This window comes from Calonectris borealis, chromosome 6 (genome assembly GCF_964195595.1).
Source record: "Calonectris borealis chromosome 6, bCalBor7.hap1.2, whole genome shotgun sequence".
Taxonomy (NCBI): Eukaryota; Metazoa; Chordata; class Aves; order Procellariiformes; family Procellariidae; genus Calonectris; species Calonectris borealis.
The window spans coordinates 2,112,474-2,128,830 of NC_134317.1; the positions used below are offsets into that span (position 1 = coordinate 2,112,474).

Sequence of the window (16,357 nt, forward strand, 5' to 3'; positions counted from 1 at the left end):
GACACCAGGCGGGAAACATCGAGCGATGGCGGCTGCACGGGGAAACAGCGACGAAGAGGAGAACAACCCGGCCAAGAGCCACCGCCTCAAGATGGCGGCCCCTCCTCACATCACGAGCAGCCGACAGCGCCTCCACCCCCGGCCCCGCCCCGCCCAAGTGAGGCGGGGACTGGGCGGGGCCTCCGGGCACGGCCGCCGGTAGCCCCGCCCCTGCGAGGCCCTCGTCCCGCCGGGGTGCCCCAGCGAGCGCCTGACGCCGCCGCGCCGCTGCTGCGGCCGCTGCCCTCCCCGCCCGTTCCCCGTCCTGCCGGGCGGTACCGGCACTCTCACGCACCCCTGAGGGTGCCTGACCGGCGCGTCGTCGCCGCTGTGCTGCGGCGGCGTTTCCGCCGCCAGGCGGTCAGGCGCGGCGGGGCGGCCTCGGGGGCCTGAGGCGGCGGTCGGGCGGCGGCGGCGGATCAGGCGGCCGCTGGCCGGGGTGTCTCGGCTGACGAGCGGGTGTCCGGCCGGCCGGGCGCTGCCGAGATGCCGCTCTTCGCCCCCAACCCCTTCGAGCAGGACGTGGGTGAGCGAACGGGACGGCGGGGCGCGGGGAGGCCGGGCGGCGGCGGCTGGGCCCGGCTGTCCTGCGGGGCGGCGGCCTCCTCTTCCCCGCGGCGGGCCCTGGGCTCCTGAGGGAGAAAGAGCAGCGACGGCCGGTGGTGGAAGCCTGTTCCAGGCCTGCTCGGTGAGCAGCTGGTCCGTCGGGCCCCGGGGCGCTGGCAGCTGCTGGCAGTCCCGCCGCGAAGCTTCAGGGGAAAACCGACGTGCCGTTTGTGACAGGATCCCGGATACCCCGCGCTTCCCAGTCGCCGTCCCGGCCTGCCCTGCCTGCCCTCTTGGGTCTCTGACAGTGTCGTGGCCTCCGCAGGGAAGCGGGGCCGGTCGGGTACTCCAGCACAGCAGCCTCAGGCTCTTTCTAGCCCCGTTTGTGCTCAGCAGTTTAAGGAAGTGTTTTGTGTAAAACTTATAAAGTCTTACATCGGCGGCGTGTCTTTGAGATGTCTTGTTACCTCCTGCCGTCCACATTACGTTGCTCGGTTTGCTAGGTTTCAGGGAGTGGTATGTTAGCCTTGTCATTTTGGCGTAGAACTCGAGGGTGTAAACCAACTCTACTAATGTCAACAGGAACCCATTTTTATGCCTCTTTCAGTACCTGATACTAAGGCATCGTCTAGAGGCTGATTTGGGGGCATCAAGTTAAGCCTGAGCTGACATTTCTTCCCATTACAAAACCATGAGGCAACTTTGGCTGGTGTTGGTGCCATCGACAGTATGAAGATGATGACTCAGTTGTTTTGTTTGGTGCTTTTGCTCTGTCTTGTGCTTTCTTGAGCATCAAACTTCTTCTGTGTGTTGCTTTTTTAGGTTTTTTTTTTTTGCCACTTTTTTTCTTTTTTTTAAACAGTGCTTATTCTAGATCGAAGCACTGGAAAAAGCATTTAAATTAAGCTAGATACCAGAGTCAGATTTACATTTCTTGTTTTACTGGAATTTTAGGTAAGAGAAGAATTCAACATTCTTGGGATCTTTATCAAGGCCGGGGATGTATACATAGGTGGTTGTGAGTGCTTGTATTACCACACTATCTCTTTTTTGTTGCGGATAAGTTGCGCTCTTTTCTTAATGTGTCTGCAAAGTTTGTGTAATAAAAGCATTCCCTTTCTTCTTTATCTTCTCACAAACCATCGTGAGATTTTTAATGTTGAACCTATGATTGAAATTAAAGTAGAAACTTGCCAGACCAGCTACGCATAGTCCAGTTATTTCAAATACCTTGTGAGGGTTTATGTGTGTTTTGCCAGACTTATCTTTCACATGGCTCTAACTAATGTGTTTGCACACATGAAAACTCTTTGAACTGGGGACTCTCACAGCTGTGCAGAATTATTTGGCAAACCTAAATGCTTCAAGAACTTCAAGTCTGTAGTACTTCAAAAGTGGCTGTCTGTTCACTTGCAGTTTCTTAAATTTTGCCTTATGTATACTGAGTGTAACTGTCTGCACTTATTACAATTAAACAAGTGCAACAGAATAGGAACTTTGTTATTATTGAGGCCAAATCTTGCAGTCCCTTGCCAGAAAAAATTTCTGCTTGGCATTAGGAGTTTTTTAAAAAGTTATTATTCCATTGCAAACTAGACCATCCAGAATATCAAATTATCAAATGTGGATGGTCTGTACTTTAACTCGCAGTATTCACGTGAGTGTTTTTTCGCACTTTTAGTATGAATCTGTCAGGATTTAACTTTTTTACACTTTGTTTTCTTTTTCATTTAAAAAAGAAAAAAGATACATACCAAGAAAATAGTTAGGCCCAGCTGATGGCCTGATGCTACTTGGAAAGGAGAGATCCTTTTCCATGGTTCCATCCACCCCGGGTTTTTTTTTGATTCACCATTGAGCTGATTCAACTCTTTTTGGCAGAAAACTAATTTTCCAGAAGAAAGTATTTGGCTTGTGAGTTGGATCATCTATGAAGATGATGACTTTGGAAGTTTGGTGGCTTGAATCTGCTCAGCAAAGGCTGTGAAATGGCAGTGAAAAAAGAGGAGCAGGACACCCCTGCAAAGGTTAATGAGAAGAACAGGACGCCGCTTTTGTTAGCAGCAAGCAATGAGGTTGATCCAGCTCTCTCTTTAGACCATACATCTAGTACTGCTGTTTTCTTGAGGCACCTTTAGAAAATGTAGATAAACATTCTTTTGCTTTGCCACAGCTGTTTTTGCTTTCTTGGTTCTAAACCCATACGTTTGCTTTTCAGCAGAGCTGTACAGAGTCTTAATTCCTTAGCATCTGCTTTGGTTGCTTTGTATATAGTTGCAGTGTCACAAGATTAGAGTTTTAGCCGAGTGTGGTTTCTTTCATCTGTTTTTCTTATTGAGAGGATACCCCAAAACTTCAGTTCTTCAGAGTGTTAGAAGCTTTTTAATTTCCTGTCTAAATCTATTCATAGTTAGTTCATATGCATTTGCTGTTTTCCGAGCATTGTCCTTTCTCTTAAGTAACCTTCATCTCTTAAGTAGTTGCTCCTTCAATAGAGAACAAGCCTATTCCCTTTCATCTTTTGTTTATTTAGCCTTCTTGCATAAGATTGTTGATGCGATCAAGGGAGTAGGAAGTATTTTTCTGTGTAGTTTGACTGGCATCCAGAATTGTACACCGTATCATGGATCGCTATGATAACTTGTATGGTAGCATTTCATGTTTCCGTGTGCTTCACTGGAATGTTTATCTGGCGTGTTTCATTCTAGGATTGTATTTGCCTTACGTTGGTGGCCTGTGTCCTCTTGTGCTAGAACTGAGCGTACTCGTCATTCTCCTCTTTTTTCCAACCTCTGAGCACTTTGTTTCTAGGAGAATCTTTTATTGTGTGAATTTGTGTTTTGTCCTACTGTTACCTTTTTCTGCCAGTCCTCAAGGCATTACATTTCTCCTTACATTATGTTTTAGCCTTTCCTTTTGTTGATAATACCTTCCAACTTTCCGCTAGCTTCCCTATAAGACCCTTACCCTTGCTGTCAGTGTCAGCCAGGATATATTAATATTGATTTCAAGGCTGATTTTTGAGACATTCGGGGAGTAAACTCTCCCCACCCTCATTAGAGTGCTTTGTTACTTATAGAGTGATCCAAGAACTGTAGGTAATAACTTGCACGTGGCATCCTATGGAACGTTTCTCTGCAATCTGAACAGACAATTGATGTTAGATTAGCCTTTGATAAGATGTCCTTGCCTAGAGGAATAGCTGCTTTCTGTTACAATTCACCATGTTTCCCCTTCATTTCTCAGTCTGTAATAATTCTTGTCTTCAATGTTTGGTCTAAAGTCTTGCAAATGTTTGAGGACAAGCTAATTGGGATTTTTTTGGGTGTTTTTTGGGTGTTTCTTTTTTTCTTGAAATGTAGGGACAATATTTTCCAGTCTTCAGTCCTGTGGCTTTACCTTGATTTGACTGATTAAAATTCCTAAATTCTGAGCCTGCGATTTTATGGCATTTCTTTCTCATTTTTGAGATTATTACTGGTCTGCTCCCCCAGCCCTGCCTTGATTATTTTTTTAATATATCATAGCCTCACTTTTTTTGTTTTTAATTATATTATGAGGGATGTTTTGTTATATAATACGTGACTGTTGGTAGCTTTCATTTTGCTGCTTTCCAGGCTCTAGAGTACAAGTCTCTGTTAATCCCTCCCTAGTCCTTTCAATGTTTTTCTTGTAGTTTGCAGATTGTCTGACAAACGGAATTGTTTGCTTTTCTGGTTATTGGGCAATTGACTCAATGAAACAAAATGTCAGACTCGCTTTTTAAGCAAAAATTGTATCTCAAAAACCCTTCTCAGTGAACTGGATTTACATTGCAAAAAGTTATCTTAATATTCCACTTTGATCCAATGTTTTTAGAATATAATATTCAGTGACATGAATAAGGACCTGGGATCATTACAAGTAGGGTTGCCTTTTCAGCAATGACCAAGTGGACTATGCAGTGTTACAGGAAATGCAAGTCATATGACTATAGTGTCACTGTGTCTATAATCATTAATTAAATCAAAGCTAGAAATTTCTAATTTGGCTAGGCAAGGCAAACAAATGAAGATGCGTGGGATTAAATTTCTGATTTTCATCCATGTGGTTCTGCTTTATCTTCTGAAAAACAGCAGTCTAGAGTAGTCCTCAATTTTTTTTGTCTTTCACTTTTCATATATGAACTCTGTTTTTACATACTTAGAATGGCATGCATAAAAGTTGAAATATTTATGTGCAGACAAGATTTTATTTGACATAGCTTTGGGGAGCAAATCAGTCTCTAGAAAATTTTTATTTTAGTGATCACAGTCTTTAGCAAATGCCATATCAAATTGAAAAGTTCTTTGTGCTAAACCAGTGCTTGAGTGCTTGTTTTCTCTCTGTTCCTGGCATAAAAATTGACACAGGTGGAAAGAAAATGTTAGGTTCTAGTATTTTTATTTTTTTTAAACTGACATGTTATTTGGCATTGTTGGCAAGCTTGGGTCAAGGGAATTCAGGACTGAAATAGCAAAATATTTTGCAAGTTTGAAGGTTGCATGTGCTAGGCAGTATAGAGGTGGAGCTGTCATCAGACCAGGATTGCTGATTTTGCTGTGCCAGTGTCAAATGGTAATCCTGTATGTTAAATGGGATATAGATTTCCAGCAGAAACAGTCAGTGAGAGATTTGTGTTGTGTAACAGTGTGATATACTTTTGGGTAGGAATCAAAGTGTCACGTTGGTTGCCTTGGCAGAGATTTCCGCAGGACTTTTGGGGTGCTTGGGGAATTCTGGGGGCTGTGAGGTTCTCGCAGTTCCCTTTCTTTTCTTCCTTTTCATGTTCATATAGGTGTATTAAGATTCCCCTGGTTGCTCTTGCTGTTTTCCTTGCTTCTTGCCATTGTGAATATAGATCCTAACGTACCTGCAGAATTCTCAGTGTTATATTAGAAATCGGGTGTGTTGCTTTTGTATTTGCAAACCCAAGGGAATCCAGTGCTGGTTGTGCGTTGCTGAAAATGCAGCAGGCCTCGAAGGAGGCACTGCATGAAGGCTGCAGGGTATGGAGGCTGTGAGCTCTGCGTGGTGTTTCCAGGCCTGTAAGAGTGAACGTGCAGTAGCACATTTAATTATGAATGCAGATCTTTGACATTATGCCGGGATCTTTAGAGACTGAGGACTTGATGTTTGAAAAGATGTAAACAGGGATGCTTTTGAGGATTGCCACATGTTGCCCAGTTGCAGTCCCCATAGTATTTTTTTTTCCCTGTCTTTTGGTGTTATTTATGTGTATTACCCATCCCTTTCCTGGGAAAAAGGGGGAAAGAACTAGTGCAGTTAGGCTGGGAAGGGTGATGTTCAGCTTTCATTTCAGATGCAGCAGTCCTTTTGGATGTTGTGTGGTAGAGGGAGGGTCCTGAAAAACTTGACCTTAGCATGCCATGCATTACCTTCTTTTCTGGAAGAGCTGGTGACAGTGTTTTAAGGCAGTAGCTTGACAAGCATTTCTTCTTCTGGCAGTAATATCAGTAAACAGTTCCCATCCCCTTCCCAGCTGCTCATTTTAGTGCTATCTCCTCTCTTGTGTTGGCATAGTTTTTCGTGCAGCTGCATGGCAAATCAGATCAGGGAACTGATCCAGTTAAAAATGATTAATTGTGGTTTTTTAATTCTTTGTGGGTTTTTAAAAATACACCAAGCAGCAATAAAAAGAAGAATATTTTGCTTTTCTCGTTATTTCTATAAAAGTAAGCTCGAGTTTAGTGTTCCTTCATCAATTGGAGGACTACAGAGTATAAGTCATAGCATTTTTTTCAAGTTTATATTCTCTTAGCACTGAAAAAATCTTGGAAAATACATCCTCCCACATCTGTTTCTTCTGATCAAAGTCCATGTCTCAGCATCTGTGAAGTAGTTCTCCTTCAAGACTATTCTTCAGCTGTATCTCATGTTAAGCAAAAAAACAGATGCTGTTAAATTTGTCATGCTGGCAGGGAAGAAAACCTCAAAAGTTGTAAGAGTTTGCCGTAGGGCAGCCTTCATATTCTCACTGGGACCACATCTGCTCCTAGATCAGGCTGCATAGATAGAAGAGGAGGGAGTTTGCATTTGGTATGCCTCCATGTACAAACGTGCTGGCTGGGGGAGAGGAGGAAAAGCACGGGAGCTGTGAGTAAGTAGCGCTAAGCGTTACGATAGCTACGCTGTTCTTCAAGGTGCAGAAGGTGTGGAGTTGAAAACTTCCAGTGAAGCCTGGTAAACGTTAAGCCTTCCTGTTGACAGTGGAAGAGTTGATCAGGATAGCATGGGACATCTGTCATGGCAGGCAAAGCTGATCATGATTTCCTGTAAGTGTCCAGGAAGACTTCAATATATCCTGTGGCAAGTGCTTTTGAGTCTTTTTTAGAGGACAAAAGTGATGCCTGCGTCTATGTGACAAACACTGTAAAGGGAGGAGAGCTGTAGATGCATCCCAGCAGGCTGAAGGAGCCGGAGCCTCACAGAGCTGCACCTCTGCACTTGTTTTACCCTGTTCTTCATCAAGCACTCCTTGCGGGGATCTTTTTTTTGGATCTGCATGACAGCATGTATAAAGCAAGGTGCTTGGTTTTGCAGTGTTTACACTGCAGGGTCAGTTTACAAGCTTGCATTTGACTGGCTTGTAAACAATCAAAGTAATTTTAAAGTAATTTTCCTACATATTTTTATGTCTGAGTATCTATTTCAGTTTGTTTCTTTGCTGTGATATTTTAGAAGAGAGTGCTTTTTACTAGCGAATCAGATAGGTGTGTCCTCTCAAAGCATCTTATACGTGTTTTGTGAATGCAATTATGTTTTTTTACATAACCTCTCCAAAATTAAATTACCTGATTTGATTTGTTTCCCATTTTAAAAGGAGAGTAGTGGAGGGAAAGAGAAGGGAGTGTAAGAAGAGGAAAGTTTGGAGGTCTGGGTTGGGGATTTTGGAGTGTATGAAACGGTAAACAAAGCTTACACATATGACATACGATCTTGAGGCTTGCTTCGCTAGTTGTGTCCACCTGTATCAAAGCACTCCAGTGTCTCAGCTGAGCTTGCATCCTCCTGAGTCAGTGGGCATTGCGGAGACCGGGAAGAGCTCAAGTGCAGCATTGGTCACTGCTGTTTGTGGCATTTTATGGTTTTGAAGTCTTGGGTGTGAAACACAACCTCAATTTTTCTTGGCTTCTGTGCCTTTTTGTTGACATACCACCATTTCTTACTGTATACTGTTAGTTGCTCCCTCTCTGCTTGTGGAAGAGGGCGATGGGCAGAAAGAGACGTCTCTAAAATATTCCAGGAATTTCAGAGGGGGGACAGGTTTCAGATCAGGGTGACAACAGGCAGTGGGATTAAATAATGTGCCCAGTCTGTTTTAAAGGCGTTGGTGCTCTTTGTCATTGGAGGGCTGGCTTTATATGCACAACTGATGGCTGCTGTCATTTGATGAGATGGATTAGTTTGACTGACAAGTTTTGATTGAGGATTCACACCACTGGGGATGGAGATGTGCAAGGCAATGCTTTTAAAAAGCAGTTTTAGCTGGCAGAACTTCATAGGAAACACCAGGCTGAAGTTGCGCGCACCAAACGTGTTATGCTGTACTTTCGTGATTGTTCGGTACTTATGGTTCACATACCCAGGAAACGTGCATATAGGGGTTGTTTTGGTTTGATTTTTTTTTTTGCTAAATTGAATGTTAAAGTGTTTAAAATTGCAAGCACTCATTTATTTTCAAGAACAAGCAATGAATTTTGTATTAATGTCCTAAAAATATTGATGCATTTAAAAGAAAATTTAACAATTATGGCCTTTCCGGGTAAGTTTTTAAGAAGGTTTGTGCTGTAGGAACGTGCTTTCAACACAGTGTTTGCTTCCCCTAAATAGTTAGTCTAAGCTTGTGAAGGTAACCTATGGCCAAAATTGCAAATTTCCATTCCTCCTTCTTGGTCTGCTTTTACATCTGTAACAAAAGGTTTTTTAGGGGCACTGTTGGCTGCTATGCTTGCGTTTTCTTTGTGGAAGCCATTCTGCTGAGCTAGCCCAAGTATTGTTGCAACTTTTAACTGCAAAACTAAGTCGTGAAGCTGATTATCAGAGAAGATGCTTAATTGCACACATGAAATTGGGTTTATCCTGCGGTAGTATTGCTGTCAGCAAACCTTGTAATTTTGGAACAGCTGCAATCACAGAACACCATCACATTGATAGTGAATGACCATTATGTTCCGCCTAAATCTGCTAAATAGCCTTTAAAATACTCAGTCCCAAAGGGGTTTACTGGCTTCTCTAACGGAAGTAAAATTCTGTAAAAGTACAGATTATGCTATTGCCATGATTATGAAGTGCATTCTGATGGGATTAATATATAACATAAAAATGTAAAAGCTTTATCTTTGACTTGACTTAAAATGTTAATTGGCAGGTTAAAACTAAATCCTAAGGCAGCAGATGCAATGTATAAAATATTTAATTTGCTGTTTATAAGCTATTTTAATGGAACTGTAATATTTACATGTGATTAAAATATGGCTCTAATAAAAACTTGAAAGCACAATTAAACAACATTAAGCCTTATCAGTTAATATATAGAATGAAATGTTGTAAATATTAATTAAATATACATTCTTTTGATAGAGCAGTCTGGTTTTTGTTGCCCCCTTCTGTGCTTTTTATTAATCCTTCCATGCCATTTATTTTTCTCAACACTTGCTGTGGCGTTTAGATTTCCTGAAAAATCTAGTAGAAAAAAATATTTTAATAAGTGTGTTGAATGAGGAGATGGCTTTCCTTTAGAGTCTTTGAAGAGATTTTTTTTTTTCCTTGGAACATCCACATCATGGCATGGAAATGTTAGAAGACCTTGAGCAAACTCTAAACTAGGGCTATGACTGAAACCTGGAGTAAGTAAACAAACTGTATGGAAGCAGTTTCTTTTTCATCATTTACAACATTACATTTCAAGAGTTGTTTCTATCTTTGGCACTTTTAAATACTTATCACATCTGTTAGTCCAGTGCTGAAAACTGTACTTTTTTTGTACATAACACTTTACAAGAAAGCAAGAATTAGTGCTAATCCGCAGAAGACACTGCCTCTCGGTATTTTGTATGTGGAGTCTCCTTTTTTGGTATGGCTGAGAAAGTGTTTGTTGACTAGAATCTGAATCTGAACTTAATAGGGTATTACACTTAATCAATCTTGTTTTTCTTTATAGAAAAAGCTACAAATGAATATAACACCAGTGAGGACTGGGGTCTTATTATGGATATATGTGACAAAGTTGGAAGTACTCCTAATGGGTAAGCTGTGTCTCAGCATTACAACATGTAATTTCATGTTCGTGTGAAGAAGAATACTGTTTCAGAGAGAACACGTCTCAAAATGCTCAGCGTAGCCAGCTATGCAAGAAGCGCTACCAATCTGACGCTTCTGCAAGCTCTACAAATATATGTAGTTGGCTTTAAAATTCTTTGAAAGAAATGTTCCAACAGGATTTCTAGTAGGGCAATTTGTTTATGCTGAGTGCATTCCAATTTTTATGGAGTTTTGCACAGTAGACCAAGTTATTAATGTTTAATGATCTTGCATAAATTCTGAGAAGCAACTGTGCCAGTAGGAAAAAGTGAACTAGTTTCTTTGCAGAAAATTATCTAGCTATAGACAGTTAGCTATTTATGGTAAGAAATTTGTCTGTGTTTATTCATTAGGAAGAATGGGACTGATGGAGGAGAAAAAGGGAAAAAATTGGGATCAAAACAGAGATTAATTTGAGTCAGTTTAGCCTAAGTGGTAATACTGAAACGTAAGTGGTAGTTCAGTGATACTATAATGGCCAAAAGTATTCACTGAATTTTAAGGTAATCTTTTTGAGTGATACGATGTTTTAAATTTTGAAGTAAACCTGAATTAGTACATGGGCTAAATTCTAGAATTTTTATCAGTTATATGTAATGTTTAAGGTTACTACACTGAGAAAGTTCTTTTTGTATTAATTACATCCCACAGGGAATAATAGCAAATCTATTCAATCTGGGAATCTTTAGTCTTTGAGGAAAAAAGTATAGAATGTTCTTTGAGTCCTTTCTTAAAAATTTTTTTTTTTTTTTAGTGCCAAAATACTTTTGTAGAGGGGGCTGTTTTAAATCTACTTGTTTTGGGGGAGGGGAGATTATAAAAAATTTAGGTGTGGCTTTTTTTTTGTAATTACACATGCAAAATATTTAAGTATATATATAAAATATGTAATTAAATCTGAATAAATATTCTTGTATATACAATAAAATCCTAAATTCTGAATTTTAAATGCCACTACTGCTAGCATATTTTACTTGAATTTTGTGTATTTTTCTTTCCTCCTGCCCTTCACTAAGAACCATCTTCTGAAAATAATAAATACTGTTGCCTACCCTTAAATAAATATATAGCTTAACAGTAACTATGTTGACTTTGTTGGATTGTTTGTATATTAACTATGACCAAACGTACTCAATATTAGGACTAAAACCATACTTCTCTGGCTATATGTGCATCACCAAGTAACTCAGCATGATGGGGCTGGACTAGTAAACCAGAGTGGTTGGTACTGAAGCCACTGCATCCATCCAGTTTGCAGCTCAGGGTGTTTGGGTTTTTCCCCCTTCAGAACAGGTGTAATCTCTTCTCCTACACTTAATATCCATGCCAGCATTGGTGCAAATTTGTCTGCAGATCCTGTCACGGGCTCTGACTCTAATGGCTCCTTGAGAGATTGGAGCACATTTGGCGTGCACAGAGGAGCTTCTGGCTTAGTTTCTTCCAAAATGAAATTAATTCGCGTATGCAAAACTCCACTGTGAACTAAATGTGCAATGTGTGGGAATGATCAGAAAATTTGTTTCGAAACCAGACTGCTGCTCTAAACCAAAATGAGAATATAGATACAGTTTATTATCTTGTTTAATATAATGACATAAAATCTTTCTCACTACTGTACACACAAGATATTGAAATAGACGTCTTTTGAAACAAAACAAAACCTTGAAACAAACATGTTTTTTAATGTTAACAGTGAAACAGTTTTGGTTTCATTTCTGCACAGGCTTTTTTTAAGCTTTGCCTAAGGTTGCAGTTCCATGATGACTTTAAATTGACAGGAATCATAGAATCATTAAGGTTGGAAAAGACCTCTAAGATCATCGAGTCCAACCATCCACCCAACACCACCATGCCCGCTAAACCATGTCCCTAAGCGCCTCATCTACACGTCTTTTAAATACCTCCAGGAGAGAGAATTTGCATTGAAGAGGGTTGTCAAATATTTCCTCTAGCGCCTTGTGCGACGAATTCCTGATGAGTCTGATCTTGGCAGTGATCTGGCTGAAAACTAAGGTGCTCAGCCAGATCAGTTCCTTGATCCAGGCACTGCATGACTGCTAAAGCCTCAGTCAGGAAGGGAAGGGGACTGCGTTGCTGTAGGAAGGGACGGTAGGTGTTTCGTCCACTACTTTCATCGGTGGCTTTCACCTGTGCCTGCATGAAGTGACCAGGGAAGCAGAGCCTTAGTGGTTAAGAGCACAGGTTGTTCGAGCTGAGATCGCTAGGCGACATGGAGAAACACGGCCTTGTGGAGACGTTTCTGTGCTTTGATAATGTAGCGGCTCAAGTATACTGCAAGTGATACTAGTTGTAAAGGTAGTGCATCAGCTCTTTTACATAGAGATTTCATGTTTCTAGGGGTTTCAAAATAATAGTCTTAATGAAGCCTTACATATGCCCCAACCCATGTAGCTGCTGTGTGCCTTTAATGCTCATTTTAAGTATGAAACTCCTCGGTAGAGTAACATTTAGAGTGCTAATCATTACTCTATACTTATCTCAGATTTTGCTGAAACAAATGATAAAATCTTTATGTATCCTTAGTGTCTTGAAAGTGGGATCCAAGAGCTGACAACCTGTGAGCACGATTTGTAAATTAAATCCATAGAGACCCTTTACAGTAGCCCGTAAAATAACCATGTATGTAATCATCACTGCTCCTCATTCTTTTTTATATGTAGACATTTCCTTCATTGTCTATTTCAAATCTATTTCCTCAACTTAATGGCAATTGCTCCCTTTATGGCCTGTCAGCAGTTTTATGGAAATTAATACAAAATGCCAGCATAAAAATGGAGTCTATTCCAATCCAATACACATATAAGAACAAAAAAGTTTTAAAATATTTTTTCCAGACTAGCTCTGGGAAAAGTTTAGGTTAGGTTACATTTTTATCAATAGACCCCGTTTTGTTTGCTTACTGAACTTGAGTGTCTGGTATCATTCATTCCGCAGATCATGTCAGTCACGTTTATCACTAATAGTTTCTTTGTTCCTTTTTCAGAGCAAAGGATTGCCTTAAAGCCATCATGAAGAGAGTAAATCATAAAGTTCCCCATGTGGCTTTGCAAGCACTTACAGTGAGTAGACTACCACTGTTTTCAAAAATTTTTGTATTCTTTTATGTAATGCAGCTATTAAATGTGTACTGATCAATTAATACTTTAATGTATTTTCAGTAGAAGTCAGTCAGAGTGTGCATGCTGAAGAGAGGATTAAATTTAACTCTTTTTATGTATGCTTTTATTTTTTATTTTGGATTATTTTCATTGTTGTCATACATTTTCACAATTGTATTTCTGTTGTCAGCTTTTAGGAGCCTGTGTATCAAACTGCGGAAAAATATTTCACTTAGAAGTATGTTCTCGTGATTTTGCTGGTGAAGCTCGAGGTATAATAAATAAGGTAATTTTTTATAACCTTAAGTACTGGGGGAGAATTATTTTGGTAACTTCTTTGCTTTGTCTCACATAGCAAAGAATTGGCAAAACTAATGTTGTAGTTAATATGCGTTTTCCAGTTTTGGTGCAATTGCACATACTGCTGGCTGTTTGTCTTACCACTGAAATTCATGTACTTTAATTTTTACTATGAAAATATGATGTGTTAAAGAAGTGACAGGCTGATAATACTTACTCCAAATTTTTACAAAATTACATGAGCAATTTTAATTAAAAGCTGTGACTTTTCCTAAGCTCGATTAATTTGATAATGGTGAAGGCAGCTTTTCTTGAAGAGAGTTTTTATTTGGCTTGAATGAAAATCATGGGCTGAAGTGCAAAGGGAAAGTGGTAAGAAAGTTAAACTACGTTTTACAAGGAAAAGGATAAAGTCTTCAGACAACTAACTTACGTTCCAGAGATTCTCAGAATGCTGAATGAGGAGGTAACCAAGAAAGGAAGACCTAAATGGTTAAGGTCAAGCAGCTGATGGGATCTAAATCTGGATGTAATGAATTGAATAAGCAGAAACAGCTTTCCCCTAATTACTGCTCCAGTTGAAGACAAAAATGGCTAATGGGTTAAAAAGAAGTAGTCTTCAAATATATGGGAGGCCTGGAATCATCAGAGGTGGAGCAAAGCAATTAAGGAAACTAATAAAATTGCTGGGAAGCAAAATGAGTTCACAGCTCTTCTGTTTCTCGCTTTGTATGGAAAAATAGGTCTTAAAGTCCTCCCCTTTGTTCTCATTAGCCATGGTCCATTCTGAAATAGAACATTGACCTTCATGGTCTGACAGCACTTGTGGACGTAAAAACAAACCTTTAATCCCACTGAAGAATGATCTACTGGAGCATAATTTATTTTGTTGTTGGGAAATACTTATGTTTTACCCACGTCCCTGGCCCACTTGGAGGAATAATCTTCAGAGGGCAGATAAAATTGTACTTCCTCCCTTTTCTCCAAAAGAAAATTAGTTCAGACAAGTGTAAAAAATATCTTTGTGTTGATACAGAGCCTATCAAGCTACATCTCTTCTTTCAATTAAATGCATGCTTGAGCCCAAACTTGTCAACGTTCTTACTGTTCAGCATATGTTTACATGTGAGGCACAGGCTTACAGTGTGATCTGAACTACACTTAAATGAGAAATCTTGGCCATGCACTGCATTTGTGCAGTCCCAGGCTCTTATCCAGACAAGCCCAGTGAAACAGATGTAGGTGAGCCCAGCAGCCCCAGAACCCTTATTCACCAGCAAGTATCCTGAGGTTAGTTTGGATGCTTTGGGTTCAAACTACAGTCTTTTCATCAACTGTCAACAAAACCAGAAAGTGTATGGAGTCTGAAGTGCTTTTGTCCATGTTTTACCCTCCTAGTGTTGGCATGACCTTCACATATATTAGCTGCTCTATTGAAGAGTTGTTCTTTTCATTCCAATAAATTTTTAAGGCTATTACATGATTACAGGATTAACAGCAGCTGATGTTTAATGTGACTGAGGTATAATCTGAAGGGTATTCTTTAGCCATACAGTAGAGCAATACATGACTCTGACCTGCTTTTCTGAAGGTGGATTATTACTTTGGGTGAGGTTGTTAGCACATAAAATTTGCAGTGTTGAATGAAATCAGTGGTCCTGTGTGGATTTAGAGTAGCCTTAAATCCTGTGGATGAGGTTGGAGGAAGGGGAGCTGTAGAGGCTCTTTCATCCGAGAGGCTAGAGAAGAATGTGGGAGCCAGAGGAATTGCAGAGAGGGCATGAACTTGATCTCGGTTTGCCCCCAGTGCAAGCAAATATCTTCCTTTACCGGACTGTGTTGCTGCACCTCAGTTGCTAATTCAGGAGCTAATAGTATAAACTGTCCCATGAGCTGGGTGGCATTGTACGTAATGCCTAATTCCTTTTTGTGAGAGAATCTGAATCAAGGAGATGTACGTTCATATGTATATACAGAGATGGTACAAAGATCAGTTTTTTGTGAGATCCTATCACCTGAGAAGTCAACAGGGAGAGATGTGTTCTGGCATCTGAGGAGAAGACAGCAGAGGTCATAAAAGGTAGGGAAGGGGTATTGTCTTGTAGGGAAAGACAGTATCTTATATCAGATGAACTTATGTGGTTGGGAGGGGAATAACAATGCAAATTACAAGTAATGAAGAGAAAACTGAGGTAAAATGGAGGGTAATTAACATAGAGGTGCAGAAAAGTTGGATAAGTGTGGTAGGTAGCCTGAATTTCTCCAAAACTATTGGTGTGGAAACATGGCTAACATTTGAAAAGTCAAAAAGTTTGTCAGTCTTTTTCCTTAACCATTCCTTAACCACCTAAAAATGACTCCACTAAAATAACAGCAGTATAGGTAGGTGAGCCGCCTGCAAGATCTAAGCTTTGGCTGTGCAAGAGAATTTGCCGCAGAGGATTGCTGTAAGGGTTGAAGGAGCCATGATTTAAAATAACCAGTTGTTTGCTGGAATCAGGGAAATCTGTACTACCTGCAGTCTGTTGCTGCGTTGGGGTAATGGTGTTGGAAACAGCTATGCCAGCTTTCCAATGAAAGGATGATGCTCCAGAAGCCAAGCATGCTATCTGTAATATCAGAATCATTGTAAAAAAGACCATATATTCTGGGCTCTGTTTTCCAAATTTTCTTAATCAAGACAATTATTATTAAGGATATTTATAGTAAAACGGTTTTGGTAACAAAGTTTTAGCGAGAGGGAACAACTGTTTCTGTTCATTTTGTGGTACAAACATCCCTTTCTATGCAATTTTGTCTTCTAGGCTCATCCAAAAGTATCTGAAAAGCTAAAAACTCTAATGGTGGAGTGGTCGGAAGAATTTCAGAAAGACCCACAGTGTAGCTTAATATCTGCAACTATTAAATCTTTAAAAGAAGAAGGTGTGACTTTCCCTGCAGCTGGATCGCAGGTAAAAGCTGATTTGGGATACATGGTACTGTTAGGTTCACTGTTCCTGGCAGTGAACAAA

The 16,357-nt window shown here is 40.4% G+C and overlaps 1 protein-coding gene across 5 annotated transcripts in view; it reads left to right on the plus strand.

Moving 5' to 3' along the window:
* The first annotated feature begins 280 nt into the window (after window positions 1-280).
* STAM2 (signal transducing adaptor molecule 2) overlaps window positions 281-16,357 on the plus strand; it is a 28,076-nt gene continuing 11,999 nt past the window's right edge. For 2 of the 5 annotated variants that reach the window (XR_012674026.1, XM_075152652.1), the window contains exons 1-5: window positions 282-565; window positions 9,788-9,872; window positions 12,932-13,007; window positions 13,237-13,332; window positions 16,151-16,297. Coding sequence is in view for 4 of the 5 variants with exons in the window: in XM_075152652.1 (XP_075008753.1) it covers window positions 526-565; window positions 9,788-9,872; window positions 12,932-13,007; window positions 13,237-13,332; window positions 16,151-16,297 (444 nt within the window). In the remaining variant the exon portion in view is untranslated. The other 3 variants (XM_075152653.1, XM_075152654.1, XM_075152655.1) reach the window with 3 other exon arrangements.